The sequence below is a fragment of the Zeus faber genome (genome assembly GCF_960531495.2).
Source record: "Zeus faber genome assembly, chromosome: 22".
NCBI classification, from domain to species: Eukaryota; Metazoa; Chordata; class Actinopteri; order Zeiformes; family Zeidae; genus Zeus; species Zeus faber.
The window spans coordinates 11,713,185-11,730,902 of record NC_137209.1 but is presented as its reverse complement, the minus strand read 5'-3'; the positions used below and the strand labels follow the sequence as shown (position 1 = coordinate 11,730,902).

General features: G+C 47.5%; 1 protein-coding gene across 1 annotated transcript in view; it reads right to left on the bottom strand.

Annotated features, from left to right (window-relative positions):
• The window catches only part of sema4f (sema domain, immunoglobulin domain (Ig), transmembrane domain (TM) and short cytoplasmic domain, (semaphorin) 4F), a 49,530-nt gene extending 32,703 nt beyond the window's left edge, over positions 1–16,827 (bottom strand). Inside the window, exon 1 of the mRNA XM_080022864.1 lies at positions 16,670–16,827. Coding sequence (XP_079878990.1) covers positions 16,670–16,760 — 91 coding nt within the window. The 5' untranslated portion in view covers positions 16,761–16,827. The remainder of the gene's footprint in view (positions 1–16,669) is intronic.
• Between the last annotated feature and the right edge of the window lie 891 nt (positions 16,828–17,718).

Sequence of the window (17,718 nt, the reverse complement as noted above, 5' to 3'; positions counted from 1 at the left end):
ACACACACACACACACACACACACACACACACACACACACACACACAGACACACACACACACACACAGACACAGACACAGACACAGACACATCGTTGTAAGGCTTTTGCTGGTCTCACGTAAACACCCTTGTTTTTTTATATACACACACACCCAGTGTGTGGGGTATGTAGATTATGTGCTGTTTTTTTGTTGTTGCATAACTAAAAACAAATCCAAAGGAATTCCAATGAGGCAGCACCACCCTGTCTGGGTGCTATTGCAGCAGACATTGTTTCACAAGGCCGTTTCACAAGGCATATTTCTAATAATAAATATTTTGTATATTTCATTGGTCATTTAAAAAAACGCTTTCTCTTTCTCTCTCTCTCTCTATCATCTGACTGAGCGGCCGTGTTCACACCATTAACCGAGCGTTTCATTTGCCCTCATTATCTACGGCTGATAGGAGCAAGGTTAGATAGTGCACAGTGCCGCCACACGCAGATTAAACTACTAACTACTCTTGTCTCTCACACACACACACACACACACACACACACACACACACACACACACACACACACACACACACACAGACACACACACACACACACACACACACACACACACACACACAGCCATTTCAAGGAGGACACAGTTATTATCCAGTGTGAGCTGATAACCATTGAAATATCCACTCGTAAAGACTTGACGCAATCGCATTCACGCAGCATATACAGTCCTCACTATGGCGGAGGGCTGACACACACACATACACACACACACACCCCCACACACACATACCCACAAACACACACACACACACACACCCACAAACACCCACAAATGCACAGGATCTGAGTGTGTTTGACACGTTCCGCTAAAATAACACGAGGTAAAAGGGTCACGAGTGAATAATTGACCAGTCCATTAACTGTCTCTTTCTGCATCTGCATCGCTTCCTCCCTCCCTCGTTTTTCCCATCATTCCATTCCTTCCGGCCCAACCCGTCTCTCGCCGACTGAGGCGCTTCCTCTCACGTCGACAAAAGAAATGATCAGGGCCCAAATATGTGAGCAAGGGGTCACAGCTTCAGGGTGTGTGGAGGCTCTGCTTGTTTCTGGCACAGCGGGCCCATTCGCAGTGTAAAACAGGGAAGTCAAGCTCAAGGCCTTCCAAGCGGAGCAGGTCAAAGAATAAGACTTTTATTTTCATTTATTTTCCCGGTTTGGATACTTCAGAACCATATAGCTATTGCACATTCTCACCAAAATGTAGAAATAAGTCACATCAGTAGCCGACGTGGGGGCGGCGGCTCAGGAGGTAGAGCGGGTCGTCGAGTGATGGGAAGATTGCCGGTTCGTCCCCGGCTCCTCCTCGGTAGCGTGCTGATGTGCCCTTGAGCAAGACACCCAACGCCCTACCTGCTCCCCGGGCGCCGCTGTATGGCAGCCCACTGCTCCTAGCTACGTCAGTTAGTAGGATGGGTAAATGCATTTCGCTGCCTCGGTACTCTGTGCAATGACACTTAGTTGAATCGAATCTATAGTGAGACACCGAGTCAGACTTCACTGCCACCCTTTTAATTACAGTAACTACAATGTATGTATGGATGTAGAGAGGTAGTAGTTCATGGCACTGTGTGTGTGTTTAAAATATATAAGCAAATATGTTAGAACGCACACAAGTGAAGTAAATACACACACACACACACACCTCTACTGAACAACCAAACACAGTATTTTCCACAGTATTCTGCAGTCAGGTGGTGGCCAACAGTCCTCTTTGACCAAGCTCATGAAGAACTCGTGAAGCCTCGCACTGGAAGATTTCACGCTATTAAGTAGTTCCCCCAGAACTCCTAAATCAAGGCTATTAAGGGCAAAACAAAGGAGGTGGAATATCGTTCGAACCCGGCAGCGGCTTGTAACTGAGGTGATGGTTTTCCAGGCACGTTACGTGCTCCATGGCTCAGTGTTTGAAGGGTGTTGGAAGGTACACCCAACCCGTCTCACACAGGTCGACCGAGGACTAAGCGATAAATCACAGATTTATCAATGGCGGTGACTTGGCCCGAAAATCAGCTTCTGAGCAATGTGCGGAGTGTGTGTGTGTGTGTGTGTGTGTGTGTGTGTTTGTGTGTGTGTGTGTGTGTGTGCAGGCTTATCGTCAGCTTCTGTTTGGTGGAAACTAGGTCACCTGACAAAGGCCCCGTTCCTATTCACACAGGCACGCGCACACGCACACACAACCACATGCACAGCCAGACTTCCTCTGAACGTAAAACTTTCATTCGACACGGCAGATCCTGCAACGGTGTGTCCGAGTGTGTGTGTTTAAATAGAACAGGAAATGGGTTTCTCACACACACACACACACACACACACACACACACACACACACACACACACACACCACACACACACACACACACACACACACACACACACACACACACAACCAAATAGAAACAGTAGTTAATTGTTAAGTTCCTGTAATTACACTTTACAAAACCCTTATATAACTGAGTTTAATGTCATATAGTTAAGGGATGAGCCCAACAGGAGCACGACATAAATCCAGCCCACACACACACACACACACACACACACACACACACACACACACACACACACACACACACACACACACACACACACACACACACACACACACACACACACACACAATCGGCCAACGTTGTTGCGAACGCCGCACTTTTGCGCCCGGGCCGCAAGCTTATTAGCCAATGTGACATCCCATAAAATCCCCCCGACCCTTAATGCACGCATTAAGCGAGGGGACACACCATATGTCGGGGTGGGATAAGTCCTGATAACCTCTTGCTGTGATTAATACATTAATGGTGTCATTCATTTAAATCCCCCGCTCCTACTACGGGCCGGTGCTGCACTTGACCACACGTGTGCACACACACACGCACGCACGCACGCACGCACGCACGCACGCACGCACGCACGCACACACACACACACACACACACACACACACACACACACACACACACACACACACACACACACACACACACACACACACACACACACACACACACACGCTCCTATTAACAGATTGTTGTCCACTTAGTATCCTATGAATCCGATAGCCCCGAGGTCCTGTGGTCACCATTTCCCAAATTTGACTCGACGCAAACGACTAAGCTCGGTTAAGTCGGGATTTTTTTTTTTTTAAGTAGTTCTGGGTGGGGGTGTGGTGGTGGGGGAGGGGGTTGATGACTTAAAGAAAAATCATCAGAGGACGATTAATGTCACTTAGCGTTTTAAATCTGTAGATAATTCTTCGCGTACTGTACTGGGACTGGGACTGGACCATGGGCGCTACGGGAGAATCATACTTGGTATTTCCACGTCAGGAGGGGGACATGGAAGAGTCCGTCATGATAAACACGTCGAATTTTAAACAACACCGATATCTTATAATTCTTATCGTGCATTTGCACTGCAAAAAGTGGGCCACAATAACGACAATGTGTTCATTTCATGACACGGTGCCTGAAGGCAGCACTGGGAACATCAAATCATGGCCCCAAACCCACGGCCCAGGTTTTTTGGAGGAAACAAAGAAAACATTCCCCGGAGCTCCGCTCTCCGACAAATTCTTAATTCTCACGCAAAGAAGCTCAAGTAAACAACAGATTGCCCTTTTGTGCGATCCTCCCCTCAGTCCCAGCCCTCACCAACCAAGTGGTAATTAACTTTGATCGGCCTCTTTTATCGCCATTTGCCAAGGGAGTCTGACCGGGCGGGGGGAGGGGGCTGGCGCAGCGATCATGTTTCAGATTTGTTTCACGTTTCATTCGCTCGTGTACTGTACCGAACCCGTTCGACGGGGAGTGACGAAATGTTCCGCTCCTTTTTCGGTTCCTCTGTAAAAAAATAAAAGCCCTTCAATTTTTGCAAACTTCGTTTGTTTGATTGAACAGGTCGGCGGGTGAGAAAGAGGGGACTTCCTGGGAACAATGAACAGGAGTCAGACGAGTCTGTTTTGGCTCCCAGTTGTGAGCAAAATCCTCACAAGAGTCATTTCATATACCGTCACAACTATTTATATTGGTGAAATGCAAAGTGTAAATCAATCATGTTCAATATGAATCACTCAAAATGCCATTTGCCATTGAGACATTTTCCTCCTCATTTAATCCTCAGTTATTATTTTCGGTTGACGAGTGAAATGTTCATACCAGATTGGGCTTTTTGTGTTCAGCTAATGTTATCTATAGCAAGAATGTCATTTTCCTCTTCCAGCCCACATCGCCGAGGGTCCATTACGTGAAAGCACTTTAGCTGATGAGGTCGGAGAGCGGGACGCGGGCGGCCATGATGTCATCGCGCCATTTCCCCCGAATCCCGGCATCAGCATTCCGTGGCGCGATGACACACAAGAGGCTTACGTTACGGTGTCCCGATTGAATGACAAGCGTCTCCTGGGTCGATGGGCGGGGGTTTTGCCGTTGTTCTGTTTACCTGCCTTGACTTCCGCGCCGACGCCCGCGCCAACGGGAGCGTCAGGGGAACAAGGCTCGGTTCATGTGGTTCCCTCCGCGACGCGGCCCTGCCACCTCTTTGTGTGAGGCTTTCTACGCCGCTCTGATGAGGCTTTTAGCCGGCCACACGCACGCGCACAGGCACGCACACAGGCACGCACACACACACGCACACACACACGCACACACACACACACACACACACACACACACACTTTAGGGAGCCTGTCTCACATTGTAATGCATAGCCAGGAGATGAAAGCACGGTGTCTGTCTGGCTCTAAAGACACGCTTTTGCTGTATTCCCACTGGAACACCCCCCCTCCCCGCACACACACACACACACACACACACACACACACACACACACACACACACACACACACACACACACACACACACACACACACACACACACACACACACAGAGTCACAGACACACACCCTCCCTTAGCAGACACTTCAATTATGATAATGTAGATCAACATTAATGTATTTTGCGGCACGGGTAGCTTAAACTAAAACCAGAAAGACACATATGTGTGTGAGTGTGCGTGCGTGCGTGCGTGTGTGTGTGTGTTTCAGACAAAGGGAGAAGGGGCGGCTACTGTATCTCATTTAACACAGGTTACTCCCGCCAGGAAATTTCAAGGCTCAGCATTCCTCTTTCTTCCACACACACACACACACACACACACACACACACACACACACACACACACACACACACACACACAATGTGTAAACACCATATGTCAAGACCCTGGTGCGTATGCAAAACAATAAAGAAGGAACCAGATACATTGACTGAAGAGCGAAAGAGAGAAAGCCAGAGGGAGCAAAACAAATGAGTAAAAACAGAAAGGTAGACGTCAGACACGGCCTGTCTGCAACGCATCATTTTCAAAATTGAATCATGAAAAAAAAAAAAAAAATTTTGGCATTCTGCTGGTTGTGTTTTATTTCAAAATCGGCATACACACACACATACACCCTCAGCGGTGTATGTGTGTGTGTGTGCCTCAGCGAGCAGTTTGTAACAGTACAGCCGGGAGCGCGGACAGAAATGCACAAAACAGAGGGCGTAACAAAAGGAGGCGCCCGCCTGGCAACTCCAACGGCGCGTCGGCACTCATCGCGGACGTGCACGTACGCGCGCGGCGAAAGTTGCTTTTCGCCGCGACGGTCATCTGGAGCTCACGCAGCCTGGTACAGCTCTTCTCCTCTCGAACGCCTCCATCCTTTTACGACCTCTGAGTTAGGTTTGAATGCCTTAAAGGGGATAAGAGGAACTCCATATGAGGGCATCTACGTGGTGGCCAAGGTGAGATTCTCCAGTCGCCTCTACGAGGCCCTGTAGGGGGCGTGGCTAAAAGAGCGTGTCGCCCTGACGCATAGAAGTGTAGGGATTGGTTCTATGGGCCGCATTAACTGTAGGGATACTCTAAGCGCTGATACGGACGGTATTCCCCATTGTTTGAGGCATTTGGGCGCATGAGGAATAGCTACGTCAGGCCCCGTGCAATAGTAAATAAAGGGAAAGAGGAAGCCACTCGGACGACCGGCGCCCTCAAAGCATCGCTGAACCCGACGAGGCCGGCTTTCTCCGAGCCGGGTCTTTCTCCTCCCGTCGTCGTGAGCGACCGAGACGGCTGTTCGTTTGCTCGTTCATCGATTCTCGACCTCGTTCGACGGCCCAACGCACTCGGATCCGCCGCCCCCGAGGTGACGCCGCTGATCGCCACAGCTTATTCGTCTTTTGGGTGAACCGCCGCTCGCAGCACTACTTGCCGGGTCAAGTTGATGAGCCGCTTATTCGGTGAGCGCACCGAGACGTTCGACAGCGGGAAGCCATATGCCATATGTCGTTTGGTGAGACGTCGGTGGTCCCATCGAGTCACCTCTCTACCGTTGGTTCCTCGTACGAGGGATGGAGCAGGCTGTTGGGACGGTGAAGGTGGCGTTGGCAGAATCCGTTTTGATGCACAGTTTATTACATTTGGGAACCAGGACGCAATATTGCATTGCAGAGAGAAATAGACCCTAAACAATATGCAATTGGTATTGGTTGGAGTCGGTTATTTAAGAAATGGTTTCCACTGGCTAAGGGTTTCACTCTTTTGCATCTCCTGCCGTTCTTTTCATCCACCCCCACACCACCCCCTTTCTCACCCCCTTCCCTCTGTAATTACCACCTCAGACTCCAATTAGAGGAGACCACAAGAAAGAAGGGGGGCGAGAGAAAGAGAGACAGACGAGGTGTGGGGGAGGGGAATTTAACATCATAGACAACACACACCGATGAATGATAATAATAATAATTAAATAATAACAATAATAATAATAATAATCCATAATCGTGTTTATCACATTGATTAATCAAGTCATTGAGAAACGTATCAATTAATTGATTATGTATTGTATTGTTATTCGTTTGAGCCTCGGAATGTGTTAAAAGTTGCATAATATTAGCACATAATTTTGTGTGTGTGTGTGTGTGTGTGTGTGTGTGTGTGTGTGTGTGTGTGTGTGTGTGTGTGTGTGTGTGTGTTAGAGACCCGCTTAGAAACTCTGGTCTAGATGCTGTCAGGTAGCATTACAGAACTTTACAAACAGATTGATGCACATAAATTCACAGTGCATACAGTATGAACTGTATTCACACACACACACACACACACACACACACACACACACACACACACACACACACACACACACACACACACACACACACACACACACACACACACACACACACACACACACACACACAATCAGACATCTGTCCACGGCTAGTGTGTGTGTGTGTGTGTGTGTGTGTGTGTGTGTGTGTGTGTGTGTGTGTGTGTGTGTGTGTGTGTGTGTGTGTGTGTAACCAGTGGGTGTGTGCCAATGCTGACAGCCAAGAGAGAAAAAAGGAGAGAGAGAAAGGAAAGGAGGAGGGGTGGTGGTGATGGGTTTGATTTACTGGGCTGCCAAAGAAATAGCGGGCACAATAAATCGGGAGGAAATAGATATTTGGATTCATCGTAGTGGCCCAAATACTCACATACATATACATGCACACACACACACTAGCCGTGGACAGATGTCAGATTTTTTTGAGCCAAGCCATGAGTCAGCTTCTCTTTGAAGACTACCATTTGTGTGTGTGTGTGTGTGTGTGTGTGTGTGTGTGTGTGTGTCTGTGTGTGTGTCTGAGGGAAGTCGCTGTGCAGATTTTATGACCAGGTGTGTTACCTTGATCATAGCAGGAGAAGTAACTTGCTCCGAATAACACACCAAGTTCCCCGTGGAGCGTGTGTGTGTGTGTGTGTGTGTGCGCGAAGTGTGCATGCGAGGGCTGAACACACGCAAAACCTGATGAAAAGCTGGCACAGATGCATACACACCTACATGGACACACACAAACACAAGAGTCCAATTGTATCGTATATTCACTGATCTTACTTTGGAAACTGGTCCAACCCAACCGCAATGGTGTCTTCACACCTGCAGGCCACGGCTGTCAAACCGGATTGACCCGCTTTGAAGAGCGAAGTGAAGCTGACGAGAGCTTTAAGAGCGTGTAATCAGCATTTATGTCCTGTGTACTCTGTATTTTGGAAACTAATGATGGCGAGAAAGGCAGCTCAAATATTGCGTTTAAAGCCTCGTTTCTTGTTGCCTTCGCCGGGCCACTGCAGCCTTCCCTTCTATACGAGTACAACTACTGTCTTTAAAGAGGAGCTATTATGCTTCTTTTCAACAAGTTAAAATAAGTCTCTGAGGTCCCCAAAACATGTTTTTGAAGTCATTTTGCTGTAAATACCACTCAGATTGTGCATTCTAGCCATTCTAATATGCCTCTAAATCCATCGTGTGCCTGACGCTCTGTTTAAGGGGCAGGAGCCTCTCTCCTGAGGCCCCTGAGTTCTGTGAGCCAATGGGGCTTGAGCACAAGCTCCGGGTTCTGTGAGCTAATGGGGCTTGAGCTTTACTTCAGGGTTCCGTTGTATTTAGTCCGTAAACTCTCACTTGTTTCAACTTATCAGTCCGCCAAAATCTGTTTCTGAACAAATTTGAAACTTCTACGAGGCCTCATTGAAAAGTTCGCTCTGACTTTCATTGCCGTTCTGCAAGCTTGTGGGGGGACACCACGCGTCTCATGTAAATGTTGTAAACTACAATAAATATAAACATAGAGTATTTTTATTGGTTTTGTTTGGAGAAATACACCAAAAAAACCACACAGAGCAATTAATTAAAAAATTTCCCTTGTCTACAGTTTTTTCACGGACAGTTGGTATTAATTCCTCTTTCCTTTTAAAGATTTGTGCTGGTCTTCCCAGCGGCGCTTGTTATTCTCCAACCGTGGGTGGAGTTACTCAGACGAAGGGCGGTTTTAATTCTACTGAAGCCCGACGTGGCGTAGGGTTGGTATACAAACGTGAACGGGTTGTTTCAGGACGTGTTTTCTGAAACATGCTGGCTCCCAAAAAAACTGACTGGGTCGTCTTATTTCACCGTTTGTGTTAGTGGGCCCATCGGAGACCCAAATGCATGTGCACAAGCACTGAAAAAGTGAGTTTTGCACAACAGCTCCCGTTGAAGTAAGCACCGGCGCTGCAATTCACAAACTATTTCTACAGCGCTCCAAGTCATCATTCTGCCCAGAGCAGTAGAACCTGAACTATAGACAGTCACAAATATGTGTGTGTTTCCTTCCTTCTACGCATTCCGCCTGCTTTGCCTGTATGCTGACACAGGTCCTGCAAAGAGAGAGAGATAGAGGTATGTACACACACACACACACATGTACACACACATAAACATGTGAACACACACATGTGTACACACACGTGAACATACACATGTGTACACACACACATACACACGTGTACACACACATACACGTGTACACACACACACACACACACACACACACACACACACACACACACAAAACATTTATATACATTCATAAATTGACATGAAAACACCTACATCCATGCATTTATACCATAGAGCTACCATTCCCCTACATATGCGTGTTAATGTGTGTGTGTGTGTGTGTGTGTGTGTGTGTGTGTGTGTGTGTGTGTGTGTGTGTGTGTCCGTCTCAGCCTCGGTCAGTCCACACACACACACACACACACACAGGTAACCTCACCAGCTCAGCGGTGATAACGCAGAAACAAATCTGATGCATACACCTACATCTGTATTGATTCGAAGCAGACAGACAGACAGACAGACAGAGAGAGAGAGAGAAAGAGAGAGAGAGAGAGAGAGAGAGAGAGAGAGAGAGAGAGAGAGAGAGAGAGAGAGAGGGGAGGACAAGGAAAGAATAAAGACGGACAAAAGCAAATGCATAGACTGTGCCTACACATTTCAATCCAGCCGCCACATAAACGGTCACCAGATCGAGTTTGATTGACAGTCGGGTGGATCCATCCAATCAGTCTGTGACCATAACCACCAAAGGTGTGGGCACGGGGAGGGATGTTTGTAGGGACATGTGTCTGCATGACTTCCATCTTGCCTGCGTGAAATGTCTATGTGCGTGTTAATGTGTGTGTGTGTGTGTGTGTGTGTTTCCCACCACCTTAAAAGGTTCAGTGGGTGCCGTCAGCCTCCCCACATGACCCGGGTGACCCTGAGCGAACTCTGACCTTGGCTTTACCCTTGTGGACCCCTATCCCCTCTCCCCTCCCCTCCGTCTCTCTGGTAGGCTTTATCAACGCAAATCAATTCCAATTCTCCCCGCCTCCCTCTCTCTGTTTAGTCCTGGTGCCTTTGGCAGCGTTGATTCTCCTGCGCTTCCTCCGTCTTTTTGGCCCCCCCCACTCTAGCTCCTCCAACAATTTGATCTGCATGGCTGAACACACCATCCACCCTTAGCGAGAGCGTCGCCTCTTTCTTTCCCAATGGACAGCCGTCTCATTCCGGTTTTGTTGTTTGCTTACTTGTCGGTTGTTCATTCAGAATCTGCATCTCCATCACCCCTCTCCTCTCGCGTCACCTTGAGCCGGAGAAATAAGTGATGGCTCATGACGGACTTGATGGATGACGGTGCCACGGTGCACGGTGGGCGACGCTTAATAGCACACATTCATAACTTAACAGACCCGAAACCTCCGTCGATCTCTTCACTCTGGACCGTGCTCCACTCTCAATCACATGTGGAATTGAGAACTTTTGACGTCTGGAACGATTGATCCGGCATTTGAGAACGGCTAGGCGGGCCGGCTGCCCGAGCGCTTTCTGACAGGCGCCGGAGCCGTTGGGTAAACATTTTCTCACGGGACGGGACACCCACGTGACGGAGCTCAAGGCAGAGAAGAGAGGGACGAGAGTGGGAGTGAATTCCGCCGTCGTCGATGATCTGCCCTTGACCCACCGCCTGGTGGGTAGAACCGTTCTTATCTGAAAGGCCGAGTGAAAAGGAGCACTTGGCCGAGAGAATCAACCTATTCTTTAAGAGGACTGTGTTCCCTTCATGACGCGGCGCAATTCGCATTCTTTTCCCGACAGAAGGAGTGGAAAGGAATGGATGGGGGAGGAAGAAGGCTGGCAGGTCGGATGGGGTTGGAGGGTCAGAGGAGGGGATGAATTCCGACAGACGGCCCACAATATCGGCCTACATTATCCTTGACCTTTCGGTGCCTAGTGTGTAAACTACTCATTACACTAATCACACAGTAGGGGGGCGCACAGTGGAGGGAGTAAGTGAGAGGGTCACGGCAAATAGAAAGCGACAGAAGAGAGAGAGGCAACCTTTGCGACCTTTAACGTCTGACTCCTCTTGGCCTTTTACCCTGACCGGCTCCAGTCACGGAGCTCCCGCGTGGGCTGGTCCATTCACAAACAGTGCGAGGACGGTGGAGCAAATGTACGTTGGTGGCTGTTCATCCTTTGCCAAGTGATGGCCAAACTCAGAGACAATGTTTCCGTTTCACAGAGGCCGTGTAATGAATCCCCCCGCCCCAACCCTTGCGTGCGTAAATGAATTTTGCTGACGAATGGTACACGGAGAGTCAGAGCGTTCTGTAGGTGGCCACTGGCAGCTGGTTATTCTAATGGATCGTTCTTTTCCCTGAAAGTCTCTCTCTCTCTCCCTCCCTCTCTCCCTCTCCCTCTCTCTCGCTCTCTCTCCTCCACCCTTAAAACGCTGCCATCGTTCTTTCACATGTGCATATGCCGAATAGAGCTGATAGCAGCTGCCAGTCGGTTGGTGCATTATGTGGATGAGCTATGAAAGCGGAAGCTTAAAAGCACTCTGTCCACTGTCTGTCTCTCTTCTGTCTCAGAGAAACTGTATAGGAAGAGACGGCAGGGACATAATACATCGCTTGGCTTTGCACTAAACTGGATGGGGGCTATCAGGCAAACCATAAAGAATTAGATGACACTAGAAAGAAATAGCTGATGGCTCTTTTCTTATTCCCCTATCGCCGCTCTGTTCTGCTCGCCCCTATCCACTACACTCGAGATAGGGGGACTGGAACCAATCAGAGAGCAAGGGACATGGCCGAGTGGGTAAGGAACAGGAAGCTCTGGTACTGGACAAGTGAGAGAGGGTTTTTTTTTTGGAACAGTGCGGAGTAAGGACTTGGACGGTCCCTTAACTCAGCTGTGTTTAAAAATGTGGTTTCACACATGTAGAAAACAAACTAAAATAAATAGGTCTAAGATAAAAAGGCAGGTACGTCTGCGTGCACCGCTGTCTAGGGGAGAAACAGAAAAAACTCTGCTCCAATTCTCTTGAGGTTTATTTTCCTAGAAACTAAGGAAATGGAAAAAAATCGAAATCTTCCTCTATGAGATTATATTTTGCATATTTGCATATTGCGCGGCGGGTACGTATGGGGGTTGGGGGTGGGGGTTGGGGGTGGGGGTGGGGGGGGGTCCAAGCACCTGGACCCCACGGTGCCCTTCTTAACAGGTGTGTTTTTTTTTTGTTTTTTTTAATCAATGGGTGTCGAGGTAGCAGATTGTCTGGGCAAGATATATTCATGAGGAAGTCCTCATGCACCTCGCACCTCAGAGCACCTGCTCCGCTGTGCTGCTCTGTTTGCCCAGAGCGGCAAAGAGTTCCAAGAACTGGAGCTGGGGGTCCATGTGTCCTTTTCTCTTTTTTTGAGCACCTGCCCCTCAAAGTCTCTGTACGGGACTGTAGAGGGAAAGCGAGAACCGATCACCAGTGGTTACTGGACAGCTCTGGGGGGAGAGAAGGAGAGCCACCGCCCCCTCTCTTCCCTCTCTCCCTTTTCTCGCTCCGGTTTCAGAACACGGTAAACAGCACTTACACCATTTCAACTCTCTGATTTTTCCTGGCGGAAAAAACATCAATGTCAATCGCCGATGACAGAGTCGATCGCCAGGAGGCAATTTAATCGTAAATCGGCCCAAGGCTACCTCCAGGGAAAATGCCTGCCAGGAAACTGTGAAACTGTGAAAACAAGGAACAAACACAAATTGAGAAAAATCTAAATAAGAATAAATATCGGATGATTAGGTGGAGATGAGTCGCTTATGGTCTAACGTTAAAGAAGAGGAAGGCTGTAGTGCTCAGGGTAGTTGAATCTCTGTCGTCGACAAGAACCACCGGTCACACCAAAAATCTGTGAAGGGGCACAGGCAATGACAAAACTATGCCGCGGTTTTTTTTTTGGGGGGGGGTTTAAGCTTGATTGGGCTCAGTAAAAAAAGAGGGAATTTACAGTAAACAATACTGACAATACCCTCCAACACATACTTCCCAGCTAACCAAGTGCAAAGCCGGTGTGTCATACAATAAAATCAGAGTTCCGTCACCTAAGTGTCGCTTTCAGGAACTCGTCAGATAAGCTGATGTTGACTGGAAATAAAAGAGAAAAATAGTTCTGGTAAGTAGGCAACCAAACTGACTCCAGTAGCCAAACTACTCGCTGTGTGAGTGACTGTGCGTGTGTATGTGTGTGTGTGTGTGTGTGTGTGTGTGTGTGTGTGTGGTGGATCCTGGGTGGCATTGTGGAAAAGAGAGATAGAGGAGAAGTAGCGGAAGAGCATAAGAAAGCGTGAGTGGATGAGAGCGTTTGCCTCCCCTCAGCCCCCTTGGTGGTTTCTTTCTTCCCCCCTAAACTCACAAAACCTCTCCACGCACTTTTTTTTCCCCTCCAACCCATAATGGCCCTCCCCAAACTCCCTACGCCCGTATAGCTCCGAGACAAGTACATTTTAAATTGCACCTTTTGCAGCATCACTCTACGTCCCCGCAAACAAACGGACAAACGAACCAGCCCCCGCCCTACGACTACGAAAGCACGGAGACCTTTGGCGTTAAGGTCGCCCTCGTATATTTACTTCAAAACACGGCGTGCCCACGGGCGTCGCCCTTTGACTTATAGTGTTAAGCGGGCCCTGACCCGTGGAGCCGCAGCACTGAGCTGTGCCGTCCACTGGGCGAGGGGATCGTAATCGGTTTCATGTGAGGAGAATTAGGAGGGACGGGCAGCCCCAGCGGAGCCGGCGGGCGGGAAAATGTGCGAGCCGCTGCTCTGGGTTTCCCACAGCCACGACGGCACGCGCGGCGACCGCGGACGAAAGGTTCCTCTTTACGGCCATTTGCTGTGCTGTTGTTGACAAGGCAATAACGGTGACTAGGTATTGTTGGATGTGTGTTCTTCAAAAGCCTCGCCCCAAATGCCCCGCCCCACGTCAAGCTGATTATGCTTTCCTGTTCCTAATCAAATAAAAAGGTGGCGTTAAGACAACCCAACCCAGCCCCACTGTTGGTCATGCTAAACACACCCATGGGCAATTTCACAATATTTTGTTATTCAAAATGTTAGTAAAACCCTCACCCACTATATGTGAATACATCATAAAATCATCTTATATTAAATTCTGATGTTATTTTGTTATTGTGCATATGTATGTGTGCATTTCACCGGCCACCATCAAGCATGTGCATGTGTGTGTGTGTGCAAGCATGTGTTGTGGAGTGTCGTGTGACAATTAAAGACTGTTTCTTTCTTCTGTACAGTATTGTATGGTGTGTAGCCCTAATTGCAACCCTCAAACATTGCTCATTTTAGCTTGGGTTGCGCATGATATGCAACCTCTCGGTCGTCCAAAGCAAACAAAGCCTCTTACATAAGTGGATCCTTGTCTCTGTTAATCAGAGCACAGGGGGACAAAGAGAGATGCATGCACACACACAGACACACATGTGTGTTTTCTAGAGAACACGCCCTCTTCAGCAAGGACACTAATCTCCCCGTGGCGGAAAGGAACGGTGTTTGGTTGTCTTTTTTTTTTTTTTTGGTATTGTTTTGTGTTTTTTTCCACAAGACAAACATCGTCACAGGTGTAAGCCAAAACTCAACCTTGATGACATATAAGAACGGCAATGCATTCTGCTCGAAAAGCATTAAAACCCGCAACAGAGTGCAGGTTTTAATCTATTGCATTTATTTCCTCCTTGGGTTTTACCGTCAGGGCTTTTTCATGTTATGGTTCACAAAGGCAACACACACACACACACACACACACACACACACACACTTTGTCCAAGCTCCCCCAGAGATTAGTGTGTAGTAGTGTTTTGTTGTAAGACTGGTGCGTCCTTGGATAATTGCAAAGAGAGCAAGAAATTTATCGGACACTACATTCATTCATCAACTCAGCGGCTTTAGGAACCAACGCTGCAACTTAGACATTTAGATTGGTTTGCTTGTTTTTGAAGATCTAAGATCTATGGCCGTGTAGTCAGCGCTGCAGAGAGTGCACATTTACAGGTCATGTCATATTCCACCAGGGGCTAGTTGTCAATGGACACCCGGTGACGCAATCCGCTCCATCTTTCCTCCTCACTGCATCTCCATGTAAACAGGGTCACATGGCCAGAGGGGCGAGGGAGAGGGAGAGAGGGAGGGAGAGACAGGCAAATGACACTGCCTGCCTCCAATGAGTTCCATCTTTATTACACTTTTATTGCATGGTTATTGTGCTGTTGTTAAGATGTTATTACACTGGTGTCGTTCCGTGTGCCGACTCTGTCTATATGTTCTCTACTCTCCACATTGAGCATTTTAATTCCCTGTTCCACACAAAACAGGAAGACACGCGAGTCTGCGGCGCTGACCCCTCGGGCCAGCAGCACAAAGGGAGAGCTTGTTGCGGGGCCGAGCCGGTGTCCCATCCGCCTTGAGTTATGGCCGTGCTCTGTCGGTCTCCGTCTGCGGCTCTCTCCACAAGCAGACACATAAACAAAAGTATACCAAAGTCTATATGCAAACCTATACCCATAACCAATTGATTCCATAGATCTTCTCATAAAGATATATACACTATATTCATAAGACTATAAATATTTATACCCAGGCAATACTTGCATCCATACTGCCACTTTGCACCTCTAATAGGCTTTTTTTTGTTGTTTTTATTTGTTTTTATCTTCATCTGGTTCACATTTTTGTACATTCTGTATGTATTTTTTTTATTAATGTTAAGCATTGAATTTCATACGACTGGAATGTCTGTACTACGACGCACCAAATATTGCCAAGACAAATTCCTTAAATACGAGAATGCACTTACTTGGCTCAATAAACAGATTCTGATGTAGATCCATCCAACTCTTGTTTTTTCCCTTTCTATTTTCTATTATGTCTCGTGGTCAAAACCCCACCTTCAAATTGGAAACAATCCGTATTTTGGTAGTTCGGTGCGCACTTGTTGGCTTTAAAATTGAATTATTCTGGCACCTGCCTGCGATAACTATCACCACCTATCAAACCACAACTCACAGGATCCATTTGAAAATGAAATTGCATCCCCCTAGAGATTAATAAAGTGTATCTTATTTATCTCATCTTATTAAACCTTATTTTATCGTGTCATCCCCAAGTTACGCAACATAACACACTGAGCTGCGTTTTACTTTTTACCTGAGTTGGACGAAAAGAAAAAAACTAGGAAATAGGTTTAAAAGCAGGATAAACCTATATGTTAAAGACATATATTGTGTTTTAATACTAAGTAACTCCGCAAGTGCACTGGGGCCGTGCGTAAAACGGCACATGCACGCTCAAACCCCCACAAAAACGCACGTCTCCATGAAGTCAATCTCCCTCAGCAATGCACTCGTGGATCTCAGTGTCCTTAAAGAAAAATGAAAAATGAAATCCCTCACCTGGTCCGCTCAGAGTGGCTGCCCAGGACCCACCGCAGAGCAGGACGCACACGCGGATCAGAGCGGACCCCACGCCGCCCAGAGTGCGCATGGCTCGGCTCGATGACCCTTACGGATGTCCGTCCCGGTGCAGAAGGCTCCGATCTCAGAGTGGTCGTTTAAAGTCCTCCCTGCCTGCGGTGCATCGGTCCGAATCGAGGAAAAGAGCCGCAATCAGCTCCCGCCGGTGCGTGAAACGCGGCGTAGGCGGCTGTCGTCCAAAATCGCGGAAGGCTCCTTTAGTATGCGAGTCTAAAATCGAATTATCAAGATCATAAAGAAAATAAAGAATAAAAGGAAGTGTCAAGGCAATCTGTTGTGGCGAATTCCCCAAAAGTGTTGCCTAACAGCAGCATAAAATGCAAGTAAAAAATAAAAATCAAAGAAGTGTTTGAAGCAGAGAAAATAAGAAATAGACGGGAGCGGAGTCGAGCGGTGGAGTGGAGCGACAGTGACCGAGCCGGGGAGCCGGAGCGCCGGGTAGAGGCAGAGCGGAGCCCCGCCCCCCGGAAGCAGGCCTGGGTCAGAAACACAACAGGTAAATCCAAACACCACGTGGTCTCTGGTGCTCCGTCAGGATTGTGTTGCGTGACAGGTGATGTTTTTGTTCTTTTATCACATTTGCAATTAGGGCTGGATCAATATAACATTGGAAGTAATGCAATGTTATATTGATTATGTTATATGTTTTAAAGTATCTGTATAGTATTATCTGCATTACTAATGATTGCTTCCCAAATAGTTATTTTGTATAAATATCTAACGAAAGCACGGATATAGTCATCCACGAAATATCATGAAATTATGGATGTATTGATTGATTCGTCAAAGCAGTTTTGTTAATTATGTTAATTTAATTCATTCATTCATGCAGCTTGTTGCATTGTGGTTTGATGGAGACATGAACAGATTCAACAAGGTGAAAGGAATTTCTGGTAAAATGTTTAATATTGCTGTGGGACATGAGAGATGAGACATGTGTTTTTTTATTTTAATATAAAAATGAAGGA